Source organism: Hemiscyllium ocellatum, chromosome 1 (assembly GCF_020745735.1).
Source record: "Hemiscyllium ocellatum isolate sHemOce1 chromosome 1, sHemOce1.pat.X.cur, whole genome shotgun sequence".
NCBI classification, from domain to species: domain Eukaryota; kingdom Metazoa; phylum Chordata; class Chondrichthyes; order Orectolobiformes; family Hemiscylliidae; genus Hemiscyllium; species Hemiscyllium ocellatum.
The window spans coordinates 139,523,193-139,541,278 of record NC_083401.1 but is presented as its reverse complement, the minus strand read 5'-3'; the positions used below and the strand labels follow the sequence as shown (position 1 = coordinate 139,541,278).

Genomic DNA, 18,086 nt, shown 5'->3' with positions numbered 1-18,086 from the left:
GCACTGCTGCCTCACAGCGCCTGAGACCCGGGTTCAATTCCCGACTCAGGCGACTGACTGTGTGGAGTTTGCACGTTCTCCCCGTGTCTGCGTGGGTTTCCTCCGGGTGCTCCGGTTTCCTCCCACAGTCCAAAGATGTGCGTGTCAGGTGAATTGGCCATGCTAAATTGCCCGTAGTGTTAGGTAAGGGGTAAATGTAGGGGTATGGGTGGGTTGCGCTTCGGCGGGTCGGTGTGGACTTGTTGGGCCGAAGGGCCTGTTTCCACACTGTAAGTCTAGTCTAGTCTAGTCTAATTGGGGAACAAAAATAGAAATGTCCACAGGTTTGGCAGAATCTGTGGAGAGAAATCAGAGTTAATATTTTGGGAACATAGGTTTAAGGTAATTTGCAAATAAATAAGAGGCAACATGTTTAAACTTGTTTTTGCAAACAATCTGCGTGACCGAATGTGCACTGCTGGAAAGATTTGACAGATTTATGTTATATAGTAATATTAAAAAGAAAGTTGAAGGGGTTGAATAGGCTGGGGCTGTTTTCTCTGGAGCTGAGGTTTACAAAATTATGAGGGGCATGGATAGAATAAATAGACAAAATCTTTTCCTTGGGATGGGGGAAGCCAGAACTAGAGGGCATAGGTTTCGGGTGAGAGGGGAAAGATATAAGAGGGACCTAAGGGGCACATTTTTCATGCGGAGGGTGGTACGTGTGTGGAATGAGCTGCCGGAGGAAGTGGTGGAGATTGGTACAATTGCAACATTTAAGAAGCATCTGGATGGGTATATGAATAGAAAGAGTTTGGAGGGAATTGGGCTGATGCTGGCAGGTGGAACGAGATTGGCTTGGGATATCTGGTTGGATGGACGGGTTGGACCAAAGGGTCTGTTTCCGTGTTGTACAACTCTATGACTCTATAATTGCATGAAAGGAAAAACACAGAGCTATGGGGAAAGAATATGATTAATTAGATAGATCTAGCAAAGAGCTGGCATGAGGTTGATGACCTAAATGGCCTTCTACATTGTATTTTGCTATGATGCAATTAATATAAATAGTTCCTTTAAAACATAAATAGCTTGATAAGTGCATAAAAGATGACCCAAGGTTCCCCACACAATATATCACTTGAGTATGTTGCCGTTTTTCACACAATCTTTTTCATCCAGAATATACTCTAGTAACAAGAGAATCTTGGTCAATTATATTTCATTCATGTTCCTTGCTGGTAATGGCTATTGCCAGTTAAACTAAAAATTAACAGCCACTAATAACCATAGCAGATGCAATAAGTTGTGAAATAAACAACGGATATAGAAATGTCCTTACCTGTTTTACAGAACATAATTAAATGGACTGATTGCTACATGAAAGGAAAGCAACACTTGTAGATAAGTGATATAAAACACAAAATATTGTCGCCATGAAATTCAGGCACCAGCAGAGGTGTGACCTTAATGAACATAACAACATAAGAAATTTGAGCAAGAGTTAACTATGTTGTCCTTGAAGACGATTTTGCTATTCAGTGAGAACTTGGTTGGCCTTCTCCCTCAACTCCACATTCCTACCCACTTTATATATCCCTTCAGAGACCAACATGCTCTCCATCTCAATCTGATTTTTAATTTTTTTTTTCCTTGGGATGTGGGTGTCACTGACAAGGCCAATATTTGTTGCCCATTCCGAACCATCCTTGAGAAGGTATTGGTGAGCCACCTTCTTGAACTACTGCATTACACCTGGTGTAGGTACACTCAAAGTGCTTTTATGTATGAACTTGAAAAAATTGTTTCAGTGAGAATGAAGGAATGGTGCTATAATTTCAAGTCAGGATGGTGAGTGACTTGGAGGGGAACTTGCAGGTGTTAGAAGTCCCATGAGTCTATTGCCCTTGTCTTCTAGGTGGTAGAGGTCGCAGGTTTGGAAGGTGCTGTCGAAGGAACCTTGGTGAGTTGCTGCATTGCAGCTTGTTTATGGTACACACTTATACCACTATGCACCAGTGGTGGAGCGAGTGAATGTTTAAGGTGGTGGATGGGTTTGGCAACACTCTACTGCAGAATTTTTTTTAAAAATTAACAATGCTCTAAATTTTTTCTTTCCTCACATCTGCCCTAAATGATCCAGTCCACATCCGGAGACTCATGTTTGCAATTTCCTAGCCAGCAGAAAGAACCACTCAGTGTCCATGTTGTCACACTCTTTAACAATCTTGTATTTCAATGAGATCACCTCTTAATCTTTTAAAACCCAGAAGTAAAGGGCAAAATATTTTCTCCTCATGAGGCTTTCACAAGGGCTACATATATATATTTTCAGAGGCAGCTTATAAATTGCTCATACAGTCACATAGTGACATTACGTGCTGTATTTGTGTTGACATATGGGGTATTTGGACTAGCACATAACCAGTATTAGAAGAATTCAACTCTAGCTTCAAAAATCATCATTGTTCCATCAAACACAAAATCATAACAAAAAGGGATGGTTTTAATTGTAAGACAGCACAGTACTTAAAATAGCATGATAACAGGCTTAACTTCATAGAATCATAGAATTCCCCACAGTGCAGATAGAGGCCATCCAGCCCATTGAGTCTGCACCAACCCTCCAAACAGCATCCCAGACAGACCCCCCCCCCCCCGTCTTATCCCAATAACCCCACCGTAATCATGGCTAACTCATCTAGTCTACACATCTTTGGGCACATGATGGCCAATCCTCCTTACCTGCACACCTTTGGACTGTGGAGGAAACACATTCAGGTATGAGGAGAATATACAAATCCTGTGCAGACATTCAACCCAGGCTGGAATCAAACCGGGGTCGTTGGCACTGTGAGGCAGCGGTGCTAGCCACTGAGCGACCATGCCCATCCCATCTCAGATTGAGATAGACAGATTGTTTTTAGGATAACTGACACACACGCTAATGCACAAAAAAGCCCATCACCATAAACTTACCACAGAATGTAGAGGTCACTGCAAAACAGTTGCATGTTTACTCTACACAGTCACAGCACTTCAAGTAATTCACACTATGTTTTGAGATGCTTTGGCATAGAAATGTAAATATTTATGAGATAAATCCTCCCCCTCTTTTCTGACCCTTTCCTTCCTCTTTGCAGACTCACTTACCAAGGGTAACTGGCCTTGGTAATATCACTGGCCCCACCCTCCCTCTAGCTGAGACCTCTGAGTTCCTGCTTCTCTCAGCCGCGCTCTCTCTCCAGTTTCTCCTCTCCTTGCCCCAACTTCACTTGCCATGACACCACTTGCCATGGTTTCCCATGCTCTGTCCTCACTTCTGCTGGCCTCAGTCTGTCTGGTCCCACTTGCCTCCAGCCTTATAGAAACAATCTACCACAGATCACCCTGGAAGATAAGGAATGTCAAAACTTTGAGCAAAGCTGAAATTAGTTCTTCCAGCCTGCTACTATGCAACAGTAACTGGAGTGATGTTCACTGCTAATAGGATGCAGGCACCACGTCAAAACGACTTTCCGGCATATTACACAAATGCATAACACTTTGTATGAATTCCAGTGATGGTGATAGGCATGTCGGCCGTATGTGCCAAAGATTGGCAGATTGTATCAACAGCATATTATTTTGGTTGTTTGGAACAAGCAAGCTACTGATCATACCTAACCAGGTCACACTTACAAAAGTCATAGCAGTGTCCAACATTAGATGTGATTCTGCAAAATTTGTCTTACTACAGAATAGATGTTCCTGAGTGTGCAAAGCATTTTATTTGCAACAAATCTAGGATTGTCAGTTGAATTTGTAATTTAGCACAGTAACACATACAAGAAAGCTCAGTGTATTAATGCTTAATGCCCTATTCTTTGCAGACATAAACAGCATATACATGCACCGTGCCTGTTTCAACTCTTTAAAATAGGTGACAGCTATTGACTGGATCAAAATGAACCTGTCTGCTTTAAGTTTAAATAAAGCCTGGCTGTAAACTGTAAATCATCACTGGCTGGTATGTTCTCCATGGTAACAACAACACCACCAATCAGAGTCCATTTGCCAACCAGTCAGCACTCTCCTCTCACGCAGTGACAATGTTGGTTTTTCTTGTGACTTGGCATTCTTACGATTTATTCTGATGAGTGCATGATAAAATGCTTCAACAAAATGTTTTTTTGTTTGACAATGCTCAAATCTCAGTTAATGTGGTGCATATATATAAGGTGATAGTAACTCAGGATTTAAGGGAAACCAGATAAAGTAAGCAAGACCAAAGGAGAACCAAAGTGTGCCAGTAGGATGTATTGACTGAGATGAAAGTTCCTAGGTCTTTCTCATGAGCTATGTAAGTTTGGCTAGGTAAATAGCCCGCAGCAAAATGATCGTGACTGCTGTAAAGAAAATAATCATATCTCTGATATTTTACATTGCTGGTTCACTTCAGGAAGCCTTAGAGGAGTTTTAACAAATTAGTATACAGGGGGTCCCCAATTTGCAAGCATCAAACTCATGTTTAAGAGCACAGTCCTGTATAGGGATTTAATTTTAAAGACCTGATATACAAACATTTCCAGTACTTGTAAGCAGCTTCTTTACTTTATCCTGTGTTATGTTGTAACTTGTGTACAAATTGACTTGTGAATAGACTTCAGAACGGTACTTGTTTGCTACTCAGAGACTGCCCATGGGCACCAATTCCATATTTACACCCGAGCAGCGAATGTTAGGGCAATGTTTTTTCTTGACTCACTGAATTCCTGAGCTATGTGACATCATAATTCAAGTATAAATCCTCACTTTCCATCAACTAAATGTTAACTTCAAGAATGTGCAGATCATTTATGGCCATGATCATAGACTTTATGTTAACTAAGAGCTTTCACAGTACCTTACTACTTTACCTGCCCAGTGTCCCTACTGTTGTTCAGCCTTAACACTGTAAAGTGTATCTTATGCTTTTATTTCCTCTTAATTCCAGAATCTATTTAGATCCAATTATTATGATCTATAGTTTGTACTGTTTACACAATTGACACAAGTGTGATAATTTCAGGAACATTTGCAGAGGATGAAGGAGATGATCTGCTGCTGAAGTATGTGAATGAATTCTGGTGGTTTCCTCACATGTGGAGTCACATGCAACCTCATCTCTTCCACAATGAGTCAGTGCTGGCTGAGCAAATGATTCTCAATAAGGAGTTTGCATTAGTGAGTATCAGTTGGTTTGTAAATATTAGATTGAATTAATGAAGATTGCAACTAATAATCAATACAGATGTCTGGCCACCTGTTAAGTTGATGTCATGAACAGATGGCCTCATTATGAATGGTTGACTGAAACCTAAGGCTCACTATTGAAATCAGATCAGTAAATGGTCTGCTTGTATAGATTGAAGGCATGTGTGAAATTCAATGGAGTAACTTTTTTGAAGTTACATTATTTTCTCTTTCCTTTGGTTTTTCAATGCTTCTTTAATGGGTACAATGTGGAATAAGGTTTTTATAATTGTTGCCAAATAGCTCTGTCTTATTCAAACTATAATAATTTTGTAAGAACAGCAGTTACTTTTTCTAAAATGATGTTTGAAATAGTGATTTTTTTACACAAAAATGTCAAACCCTTTCCATGATTATTATGTGGCACGTTGATTTGTTGACCTGCTGCATATAGGTAAGTGGAGCATGTGGAGGATGCATGGATGGTAGAAGGGGACTGAAGAGGATGGAATGTGCATGGGTAGATCATGGAAGAGCCAGGGTTGTGATGGGACATGGAGGAAACATGACAGGTGTAAGGAACTATGGAGGGGACATAGGATTTAAGGAGGTTTCATGGGATGAGAATGTCTGCACTACAGCAAGCTAATAACGTTTAAGACTCCTGGGTGAAGTCCTGGACAACTGTGCCTCTATATCTCTCACAGTTCTCCACAACACCCTAAGTTCTAAAGAACAATATGTCACAGAAGCCACTCTTCAGTTCCTCAAGCTTTTGCCGACACATGATGCCTTTTTAAGCCAAACCATTCTGCCTCAACACTGTCCACATCCTTCAGTTCCCTACTATTTATGTATCTGTCAAGATGCCTCTTAAATCTAACTATTGTACCTGCTTCCACACCTCTACTAGCAGTGCATTCCAGGTGCTCACCAACTTCTGTGTAAAAAAAACTTAATTGTCACTTCTCGTTTAAACTCTTTTGCCCCCCTTTAACCTAAAACTATGTACCCTAGTAATTTACATTTCTAACCTAGGAAAAAGATTGACTATCCTCTCTATCCACTGCTCTCATAATTTTGTAAACTTGTACCAGGTCACCACTCATCCTTCCATGTTCAAGTGAAAACAAACCAACTTTGTTCAGTCTCTCCTCATAACTAATTCCCCTTATGTTAGTCGCAGGTTGCCATGATTCTCGATGCCCATCTAACTTTTGCTGTTCTCCATGAAACCCATACAGGCATAAAATGACACGAACAGCATGAACATTGTTACAGCAATAATCTAACATCAATGCTGAATTCCAAGGAGTGTATTTATTTGGATTTAGCTCATCTTCATGATGATATAGGGTATTTTTACTTGAGCTGTAATCTGCTGTGTTGCACTATCATGAAAATCATTGTTTGACCGCATGGAATGCTAATAATCAAACCTGCTTTAAGAGGAGATGAAATAGATATTTAAAGCTTAAAAAACATTGGTAAGTGATAGATTGCCAAGACGGTTAATCATTTAAGCCTACTGGGTGTTGAATTTTATCGTTGTTTTTCAGAGAGTGCATTTTCTTTTATATTCACATGGGATGACTGCATATGTAGTGTCTGGCTCAGGTTAATATAAAACAGATATCCGTAAATGTAGAGACCACAGGGCACTACAGCTTATCACTTCTTTCATTACAGAGGTGAGAACCCTTTATTGACCAATTCCTTTAAAATTTTGTAAGGTTTTAATTGAGTGGATGCAGGAGTACTTCCTCATGTAGGAGAGCAGCCTAACTAAAGACCATCAATATAAGATGGTCACCAAGAAATCCAATACAAAATTCAGAAGAAACCTCTTTACCAAAAAGGTGATTAAAATGTCAAACCCACTATTGTAGGCAGTAGTTTAAGTGAATTGCGTAATTGCAGTTAAGTGGAAACTAGATAAGCAAATGAGAGAGAAGCAAATAGTTGGTTAAAATGATGATTTCATGGGAAAACATGAGAGGTGGTATAAACACTGACACAGATCAGTTGCACTGAACCGTCTGTTTCTGTGCCATATCTGAAATGAAATTGCATGGAATAAGTCTCAGGTAAACCTATTTTGATTTAACAATAGGCAGAGTTATGAAAATGTCTGTGACACAGGTAACATACCACCTTCCTGACCCCTTGTCTCAGATTAAAGTAATGGGTAGAAAACAAATCAATTCTCAGAGAGAAAAAAAATAGAAATGAGCAGAGAGGCTTTTAATGTTCTTACATTTTAGATTTCTGTCCAATTTCAATTAAAAGAAGCAGTGGATTTACATTCCTCATTGGTGGCTTCAAAAGAGAGTGCATAAACTGTAATGGATAGCCTACCCGATGCCTACGTTCCCACTCTCAATCTACCTGACATTTTACAGGGTTTGGGAGAGACTACGAGCAGTTTGCCAACCCTTGGCTCAAACGATCGTCTCTTCATTGTGGGTGTTTTACTATGGTGGAGTAGTGTCCATATTATGTGGAATTCCTGGCCGTTTTGTTGTACGGGCTGACGTTGGGCAAGTGAGGAGGTGGGAAATCTCCTTTGCAGCTTCCTACGCACATTGAAGATTATCCCTCAAAGTTTATTGCACCTTCAAACCTTCCACGTTTCTTCTTGAACCCAGTCTCCCCCATTGCCCAATCGTCCTCACCTCCTGGGCAAGACTCCACACTTTCCTGCTCCCCTCATAGTGAGATTTTTTTTTCCATCTCTGCTGGCTCTGGTAGGACTGCAGAGTTGCAGTCAATCCATTTGGCTAGCAGTCTCTGTGTGGGATTTCCTCTCAAGAGAAGGGTGAAGCCTTGATTTAAAGTAGTTAACTTATTGTTAAATTGCTGCACGGTGATCATGTGGGGAATTAGGATCTACCATCACCTATAAAGTGCAGCCTGTTAAAAAATAAATCACTATCATTATTCAAAATGCCCTGAAAATTCAAAGAGGCTTTTCATGGTCTTGCAATGTAAGGACAGTGAGAGACTTCACCCTCCCGACACCCAGAAAACCTACTGCAGTAGAAGCTACAGTGTGAGCAAAATCCCCAAAGAGTGACAGAAGTGGTATTTTTGCTTCCAACTAAGTGGAGGTTATTAAATATGTCTTAATCTGATAAATTTAAGCATTTTCTTTCTAGTTCCTTCATTACAAGCGGAATAATTTTAGTGCAAAACTTGTGTAATGAGATAGAATGAAAATTAGATAGTTAATTCCTCTACAAATTTTAAATCTTTATTATTGTATCAATTAACAACCGTTGAGATCATTTACATTGAGTAAAGTGTTTCTCAAATTGGAGGAGAAGCAACATGACTATTCATCACCTACATTTGCCCTCCAACTGAATTGGCTGGAGATGGAGGCTGCAGCAGCTAAAAAAAAATGGTGATAGAATAATCATGGCACTATCTCAAGGACTGGAATAATAAGCTCATTCCAGTGCCAACTCCTTCAGGGTTTGGCCAGCCTTGTCTACTCTCCCCAGTACAGCTGAGAATAGGTTGTATTGTTTGCTAATTGTTTGACTGCATTTGTAAGCTATCTTCCTAGATAGCTGATGGAATTCAAACCATTTGAAAGATTTGTGTCTTGGGCAGAGACTTGGGGTGTTAATCTTATTCATTTCTATGCTTGATGGGTTTTCTGTGAATTTTTCATAACATTCTATAAGGTACCACATAGAAACTTATTGCAATAGAATTAAAAGGAATATTGTTGTGTGGATAGGGAGATTGTGGACAGCAGAAATTAAAACCTGTGGAAGTTTTTTTTCAGCCAGAAGATGTTCTCATGTATCTATTCTATCCATAGTCCAATTTACTGTATGCATGAATAATCTGGACTGGAACAATAAATACTGGAATGTATTGATGACACCAAATTTGAATTGAATATAGCAAATTGCAATGGAGATAGTGAAATACTGCAAAAGAACCTTGATTGGGGAAAAGATTGATTGGTGGGTGGAAAATGCAGTTCAAGAGCAAAAAAGGGATAAATCAGAGAAAAAGGATTTTTATGCAGGTAGTTGGTAGAATGTGAAATCCTTTTCTATGAGATGCTTTTGAAGCAGAGCTGTTTGTTTTCAAAAGGTTAGCTGGATATCATGCTCGTATTTCATTTGCCTTGCTTTGCTACTTACTGCAGACACAATGGAAGGAAGTTGGTTGTGATTGCCAGCAGACCTCAGTCATGTCGAGAGGGTAGCCTTTCGTTAAGGGGGTCCCGGCACAGTAGGTCAAGGCCAACTTCCTTTATCAGTCCAGGGATTTGGATGTGATCAGTCAGTCATTCAGGGCAATCAAAATCAAGATGCTCTTCACATAAGGGTTGAGGAGCTAAATTTAGGCAATGTACCAGCCCTCTTGAACCCACTGGAGGCTATTTTCTTCCTGGAATGAGATCTCAGCAGGTATTCAGGTGGATGAAAGTGGGTGGCATAGATGTTAATTCTTATGCAGGTTTGGGGAGGTACGGGGGCAGCTTTGTCCTGAGTGAATGGGCAGCACAGAGGGCATGGACGATTAGTGGTGTCAGGTGTTGGGTTCCGTAACGGTGAGTGAGAGGGATATTGCAGGCATTAGTGGGAGTCTGCGAGCATGAGGTATTTGTGGGAGTTGGATGCAGTAACAGACCGAGCAAGTGTGAGGTGGTGGAGAGAAAATGTTGGCACGTATGCTGTGACAGAAGAGAAAGACATTGACCTTTTCTTATAGTGCTGGGCATGCCTCAAGATGGTCGAAGCTGCTTTAACCCAGGCTGGCATGGTTCGATGTTATGATTATCCATCCTGATCCTGAGGAAAGAGGAAGTCCCTCCTTTGCACAACCCCATCCAGCAGAACCTGTAGGTCCCAGCCAACACAATGGGGCACTGATCTCCCCCACTCCCACCCCCTGGGCTGCCAAGTCTGGGGTAAATATCAGAAAGTGGGCAGGGCAGCTCTAGATAGAGCATACATTTCCAGGTGTACAGTAAGCTTTTAAAGATGGTGCGTGCGCAAGGGATGCTGGTGAATTTTGGGATATCCATTATGTGACCACGTGTTTGGGAAGAGTGCTTGACAGGACAAGGGCAGAATTGGAGGTGAGGGATGCCACAGAGGTGACATAATTAATGTGAATGGTTTGATAAGGTATAGCAAGGGAACTGGTTAGGCCTCACAGAGGAAACTTTTCCAAAAAAAAACTCGGTCACAACTGGCAATTAGTCAAAAGAAACCTGAGATTCAGTCTGTTGAGTATCCCCAACATTTTATCTTGGATCTCCAACATCCATGGTATTTTGCCTGTATTTGTTTCGGAACTAGCTTTCTGGATAACTTTGTCACCCACTCACTGGACTTTCCTATTTCTTGTTTCATGTTAATGTAATAACCTTCACATACAGACCATCTCAGAAATACTTCTCTTCACTGTTTTGGTGTCAGTATTGAAGAGGCTGAGTCTGTCTCGCTGTTGAAACCTGAAGAGATCATTACTGAGATGTAACTGCAGTATATTAAATGCCCCTCAGAGATGAATTTCAAAATTGAACAATCTAATATTTGTATTAGTTAAATTTTGAAATGTTTAAGTGTTTGACCCCTTGTATTCTTTTATTTTGAATTGAATTATTTTGTCTTTTTTTTAAGAACATTATTGACACTTTGTTCATACTTTTCAGTTTCCTCTCTTGTACTGCTTTTTTATGTTGCTTCATCCATTTTATTTCCAGTACGTTTTTCAAATTGCATGTGACATTTGGGTGACAGTGACAAGTGACGTTTATTGCCCTTCTTCCGAATGGCTCTTCTCCTTGCAACACTGCAGTCCTCTGGTGATGGTGCTGCCGAATAGTATTAGGCTAGGTACCACATGAGTTTGAACCGGTAACAATGAGTAATGAGATACATGTCTAAGTCAGGAATGTGTGTGACTTGCAGGGAATTTGGAGATGCAGCTTTGATCCTTCATGGTGACAGAAGTCATGGGCTTTGTAAGTTGCTCTTGTCCATCCTGTGGACAATAATTACTGGTCGAGAATGCAGTGAATACTGAGTCCACTACCATAAGCACTAACAGAGCAGACAGCACTATTGGGCTAATGTTAAGCCTTTTGTGTATTGTTGTGCACATATGCAATCCAGTGACTAGTACATATAGAATAGATTAGATTAGATTCCCTACAGTGTGGAAACTCCTGCCTCAGGCAACTGTCTGTGTGGAATTTGCACATTCTCCCCGTGTGTGCGTGGGTTTCCTCTGGGTGCTCCGGTTTCCTCCCACAGTCCAAAAATGTGCAGGTTAGGTGAATTGGCCATGCTAAATTGCCCGTAGTGTTAGATGAATGGGTAAATGTAGGGGAATGGGTCTGAGTGGGTGTTTTTTTTGGAGGGTCAGTGTGGAATTGTTGGGCTGAAGGGCCTGTTTCCACACTGTAAGTAATCTAATCTAATTTAACACAGTTCCAGCATAACCTCCCTCCTCTTAAACTCTGTGCCTTGGCTAATAAAGGCAAGGATCCCTTTTTCCTTTTTATCCACCTTATCTACCTGTTCCACGTCTTAAGGGACAGGTGGGCATGTACTGCAAAGTCTCTCTGATCCTCAGTTGCTTCCTAAAGTCCTATTGTTTGTCATCTGGATTTGTGAATGCAAATGGCCTCTCCCTGCTTTTGACATGAATACCTTGCATCACATTTGTCTCTCCATAATTTTGTAGGTGTGCACTTGAAGCTGAAACCATGCACACAGCGTCTGCCTGCTAGAATGAAACCTTTGTAATTTGAATAACGCCCCAACATGGACATTGTATGGACCAGTTCTCAAACTACATGAACTAAGAGTCAGCCCCTTTGTGACCTAGTTGTGAAACCCAGTATTTATTTGAATGCAATCCGTACTGTCCAGTACTGATCAGAAATACTTGCTTAGAATTGACAATGTCTCTTAAGAAAAGTCAGAAGTGGAATCATGTATTTTAAATTGTAAATTCAAACATTTTAACCAAATCCTTTCTCTCCTCAAGATCACTGCTATCTGATAGACCAGAAATATGATATCAATTTGGATGACGTTTGAATGTTAAAAAGAGGGAAGATTGTTAATTAAAACCCAAAAGGGAATAAATCAAATTAAAATACCATGAAGAGTGTTTTTTTAGTTCAAAGACTGTAAGCCTGCATGACGTGTGACCTTGGTGCTGCTTGTTTTAATGCTGCATTTAATCAGTGTTAGGTTTCTTTTTGAGGAAGCAAGCTTGAACAGATCTGTTTCACACTTTAGCTGATGACTGGCGTTCACTAATCATGTCTTAATGTGTAATTATTGCTGTTTGTTACTTCCAGCAGAAGGAATAATTAAAATTTAAACAGTGTGCCACCTCATTGCATTTTTCCCTAATGTATTCCTCTATAGCCCAGCACTCTTTGATCCCAGATCCTGGCATAATCATCATTTTAATGGGGTCTTATCTATTAACCTTGCAAAACATGGAGAAAGTATGGCTCATGCTAATGGAGATAGGAAGAACAGGACACATTCTCTTTGAGAAACAAGATGTGAGGTCTGGGGAAGTTTTCTCCCTCATCCTCAGTAAAACCTGTGTTGGCTTTACATCGTTTAATGTCCAGCTGTTAGGTTTCTAGTGAAATTAGATTTTTAATCATTCCATGCCCCCAAGTGTATTACTAGATGAGCTGACAGATGCTGTTCTGTTTACAGAAACATGGCATTCCCATTGATATGGGCTACGCCGTGGCACCACATCACTCTGGAGTCTATCCAGTCCATGTGCAACTTTATGAGGCTTGGAAGAAGGTGTGGGGTATCAAAGTGACCAGCACTGAAGAGTATCCACACTTGAAACCAGCACGATACAGACATGGCTTCATCCATGGTGGCATCATGGTAAGACAAGGTTCATTATCTTTATCGAAACATTAGGAATCTGAATTGTAAGGTATTTTCTCAAAATCTCATGCCTTTTCCATAATAGTTTAAATTTTCCAGAAAGGTGAAATGTGATGATATCTGAGATTTAAAAAAAAGCACAATACAATTTCTAGAGTCACTTTGATTTTTTATTTCTTACCTGTACACATATGCTGACTGTAACTTGGCATTGTGTTCTGAATTTGCATCAAAAACAGGGAAATTAGCTGCGATCAAATACGTGGGTTTTTTTTTGGATAAGACTAAAGTCAAACTTGAAATGGAATGCCAAGTTTAACTGGATTCCATAATCAAAATTATGTTGGATAGACCTACTTTTAAAAATATCAGTGACAGAAAGAATGATTAACTACTTCATACAAACAAAAAACACCCAGAGCTATCTTCATAAAATGTAAAACTAATGGGAAGTGATATGAATCATCAGCCACATCTTCAGTATTTCTTCTACCACACAGTTTCATTGTTCCGAGGTGTGGATGGTTGAAATTTCATTCCACAATAATACTGTTGATCAGTACAAAGAGAAAATAAAATGGTAATAAAAGTAACATTTTGTGAGTTCTGAAAATCTGAAGTGAAAAGAAGTGTTCTCACAGCATCTGAGGAGAAAAAAAACTAGTTACGGTTTTAAGTCAAATGTTACTGTTCTTCAGAACTGAAGGAAGAATTGTGATGGGAGCTGTTAAAAGGAGAGAGGAAGGGAATAAAAGGGGCAGTCTAGGAAAAAGTAGAGTGTACTGGAAATTAAATGAGCAAGATCATGGAACAAAATGCAAAGAGAGTGATTTGTTTGTTATAAAGAAACAAAGCTTTCATCCGGAGTGAATTTAAATGGCAGAATAATCAGTAGTATTGTCCAACAACATAAAAGTCAGCACACAGCAAAAGCAGAATGTAAATGAGTTACAGACCTCAAGGTCTGCAATTTTTAAATTCAACATTGAATCTAAAAGCCTGTAAAGTGCTTAATTTAACAACAAGTTGTTGTCTTTTGAGCTTTTGAATTTTGCTGTGACATTGCAGAACCAAACACAAATGTGAGTGTGAGAACAAGGTGATGCATAAAATAGTAAGCAAATAGAAGCATGTTTGTGGACTGAGCAGAGGTGTTCAGTAAAATGATCATGCAGTTTGCACTTGGTGTCACAGGCATTTATAGGAGGCCAGACTGTGAGCAACAAAAACAGTTTACTAAACTAGAGAAGTACAGTTGCACATTACATCACCTGAAAGAGATTGGTGGGGCCTTGCATGATAGCTGGAGAGCAGGAGCCCCCCCAGCAATGTCTTGGGGAGCTGCACAAAAAGGTGCTATGATGTTGAGACTGGTTAAGGAGTGGACCAGGATATTGTAGAAGGAGTAGTCCCTTTGAAATCCTGACAGGGGAGGAGAGGATGTATTTGGTGTTGCATTAATCTGAAGGTGGTGAAAATGGCAGATGGTGATCCTTTTGGATATGGAGGCTGGCGTAGTGAGGACAAAACGATCCCTGTCATAGTTCTGGGAGGAAGGGGAAGGTCTGAGAACAGTACAGGAAATGTACTGGACATGGTTGAGGATCCTATCAACCACAGTTGCTGGGGGAATGATTTGTCAATCTAAAAGGGAGACATGTCAGAGGCATGATTGTGAAAGGTATTGTCAGAACAGAAATGACAGGGACAAGGAAACTAAGAGAATAGAATGGAATCCTTACAGCTGGCATTGTGTTAAGAAGTATGGTCGGGCAGCGGAAGTATAGGGAGGATGTCCAGAGTAAAGAAGAAATGGTTTGAGCCAGGAAACAGAACATTTTGAAATGCCGAGAGAAGAGACTGAACAAAGGGGGAAGAAGATAAAGTCATAGTAAGAAGAAAAAAATCAGTTTGGCAGGGACGGGAAGTGGCATTTGACAGGAGGATTAGGCATAAGCTTATTGATAGTTACATAGGTGATTCTGACAGGGTTAGTGTTGAAGACTGCATTAAATTCTGCCCAATATATAAAGTTAATGAGGGCATGGGTGGGAAAGGTATGTTGAAGGGGACCAACTGCAATTCTCAGTCTCTGATTGGTCTTAGTATGACTGTCTATCTTGCTAATGTAGTTGTAAATGATTGTTATCAATGCCTTATAAGAAGAGTTCCTTCTGATTAGACTAGCTGGTGGTTTTTCTCACCCAGTTTTGACAAGTAGACCCTGTAAATCCAATAAAAACAGGAGGAGCAGCAGCAGCAATATGCCAGGACATGTTTGCAGTGATTGATATCACTAGCTCACAAAAGACTATTGTTTTCAATGATTGCAATACTGCTGTGGACTCGGACCTCAACAGCACCTTAGGTTAAAAGGCCTTCATTTGTCATTCTTTTCAGTGGCTTACAACTGCTTGCCTAAAATCCTGGTTTACTTTTCTTTACACTGCTATTTTTTAAAAAAAATATGTAGGATTTGGAAATAATATGTAGAAAAGCTACCACAAGATACTTAAACAGGGTGATGTTTTACTTTGTGCAGAAGTTTAAAATAAATGATAGCAAGTTAGCAGCTAACTCTGGAAGAAATGTGAAATGGTTAGTAATTGACTAACACCAATTTTACACAATTGCATTATGTCAAAGTTATCCCCTGTTTGTCCACATCAGTAACTTAGACTACAACATGCTGACCGAACAGAAGTACAGATAATAAGATGTTTGTAAATAGTCTGAATTTAAAAAGTACTGTAGCCTAGATTGACACAACATAAAACACAATAATTGTAGTGCGTCTGGGAAAACTAAGAAACAGTGAATTTCACAGCTAACCTTGGAGGAACCTGTTGGGCAAAGTTCACAACACAGAATCAGACAAGTTAATTGTTGTTTTAAGACTGTCCAATAGAAAGCCTGCAGTTGTGAGTACAGTGGGTTCTTTCATGATTACATGATTTTGGAAATAAGTCTCTTGATTAAACTTAAAATATAAGCCATAACTATTTATTTAACTTGGTGCAGTGTTTTGTAGAGGAATAAGATGGTGTTTTGTTCTGAGTCTGTAGATTGTGAAGGAGAAAAAAAATGGCCTTTGCAGTGTTATGTACTTCTTGTCAGATGTGGGAGTTTAAAGAGAGTTTAAGGGTTACTGCGGATTATATCTACCATGAATGTTGTTGGATGCGAATCTCATCAGATCGAATGGATCAGTTGGAGAGACAATTAGAAGCAATGAGGAATTTGCAATAGCAACAGTTTATGATGGATGGCAGTTATAGGAAGGGGGGAAAGTCTCAGAAACAGTCACATAGGAAGGGTAAGAGAGGTAGGCACCTAGGGCAGGAGTCTTTTGTGGATATACCCATTTCAAACAGGTATGTTGTTTTGGAAAATGTAGGGGGGTGATGGATTCTCAGGGGAACATAGCACGAACAGCCAAGTTTCTGGTATTGAGACTGGCTCTAATGCAACAAGGGGTACGTCAGCTTCCAAGAGATCAATTGTGTTAGGGGATTCTGTAGTCCGAAGAACAGACAGATGTTTCTATGGTCAGCAGGGAAAAAGCAGAATGGTGTGTTGTTTACCTGGTGCTAGGATCAAGGATGTCTCAGAGAGGGTGCAGAATGTTCTCACAGGGGAGAGGGGTCAGCAAGAGGTCATTGTCCACATTGGAACCAATGATATAGGAAGGGAAAAGGTTGAGATTCTGAAGGGAGATTACAGAGAGTTAGGCAGAAATTTAAAAAGGTCCTCAAGGGTAGTAATATCTGTATTACTTCCAGTGCTACAAGCTAGTGAGGGCAGGAATAGGAGGATAGAGCAGATGAATGGATGGCTGGTGTTTGGGAGAAGGATTCACATTTTTGGATCATTGGAATCTCTTTTGGGGAAGAAGTGACCTGTACAAGAAGGACAGATTGCACCTAAATTGGAAGGGGACCAATACACTGGCAGGGAAATTTGCGAGAGCTGCTCGGGAGGATTTAAACTAGGAAGGTGGGGGGGTGTGGGGGGGGAGGGGAGAGGGGAGGAGGGGGTGTGGTGGTGGGATCCAGCGAGATAGTGAGGAAAGAGATCCTCAATCTGAAACTGGTACAGTTGAGAACAATGTAAGGGGCCTAACAGGGAAGGCAGATGAACTCAGAGCATGGTTAGGAACATGGGACTGGGCTATCATAGCAATTACAGAAACATGGCTCTGGGATGGGCAGGACTGGCAAATTAATGTTTCAGGATACAAATGCTACAGGAAGGATATAAAGGGAGGCAAGAGAGGAGGGGGAGTGGCATTTTTGATAAGGAATAACATTACAGCTGTGCTAAAGGAGGATATTCCCGGAAATACATCCAGGGAAGTTATTTGGTTGGAACTGAGAAATAAGAAAGGGATGATCACCTTATTGGGATTGTATTATAGACCTCCCATTAGTCAGAGGGAAATTGAGAAACAAAGGAGATCTCAGCTATCTGTAAGAATAATAGGGTAGTTATGGTAGGGGATTTTAACTTTCCAACCATCAACTGGGACTGCCACAGTGTTAAAGGTTTAGATGGAGAGGAATTTCTTAAGTGTGTACAAGACAATTTTCTGATTCAGTATGTAGATGCACCTACTAGAGAAGATGAAAAATGTGACCTACTCTTGGGAAATAAGGCAGGGCAGGTGACTGAGGTGTTAGTGGGGGAGCACTTTGGGGCCAGCAACCATAAATCTATTCGTTTTAAAATAGTGATGGAAAAGGATAGACCAGTTCTAAAAGTTGAAGTTCTAAATTGGATAAAGGCCAATTTTGATGGTATTAGGCAAGAATTTTCGAAAGCTGATTGGGGACTGATGTTTGCAGATAAAGGGACAGCTGGAAAATGGGAAGCCTTCAGAAATGAGATAACAAGAATCAAGAGAAAGTATATTTCTGTCAGGATGAAAGGAAAGGCTGGTAGGTATAGGGAATGCTGGATGACAAAAGAAATTGAGAG

General features: G+C 40.3%; 1 protein-coding gene across 1 annotated transcript in view; it reads left to right on the top strand.

Annotated features, from left to right (window-relative positions):
- Positions 1–18,086, top strand: part of ndst3 (N-deacetylase/N-sulfotransferase (heparan glucosaminyl) 3) — a 436,737-nt gene that overhangs the window by 313,885 nt on the left and 104,766 nt on the right. The window contains exons 4-5 of the mRNA XM_060832478.1: positions 5,033–5,187; positions 12,921–13,106. Coding sequence (XP_060688461.1) covers positions 5,033–5,187; positions 12,921–13,106 — 341 coding nt within the window. The remainder of the gene's footprint in view (positions 1–5,032; positions 5,188–12,920; positions 13,107–18,086) is intronic.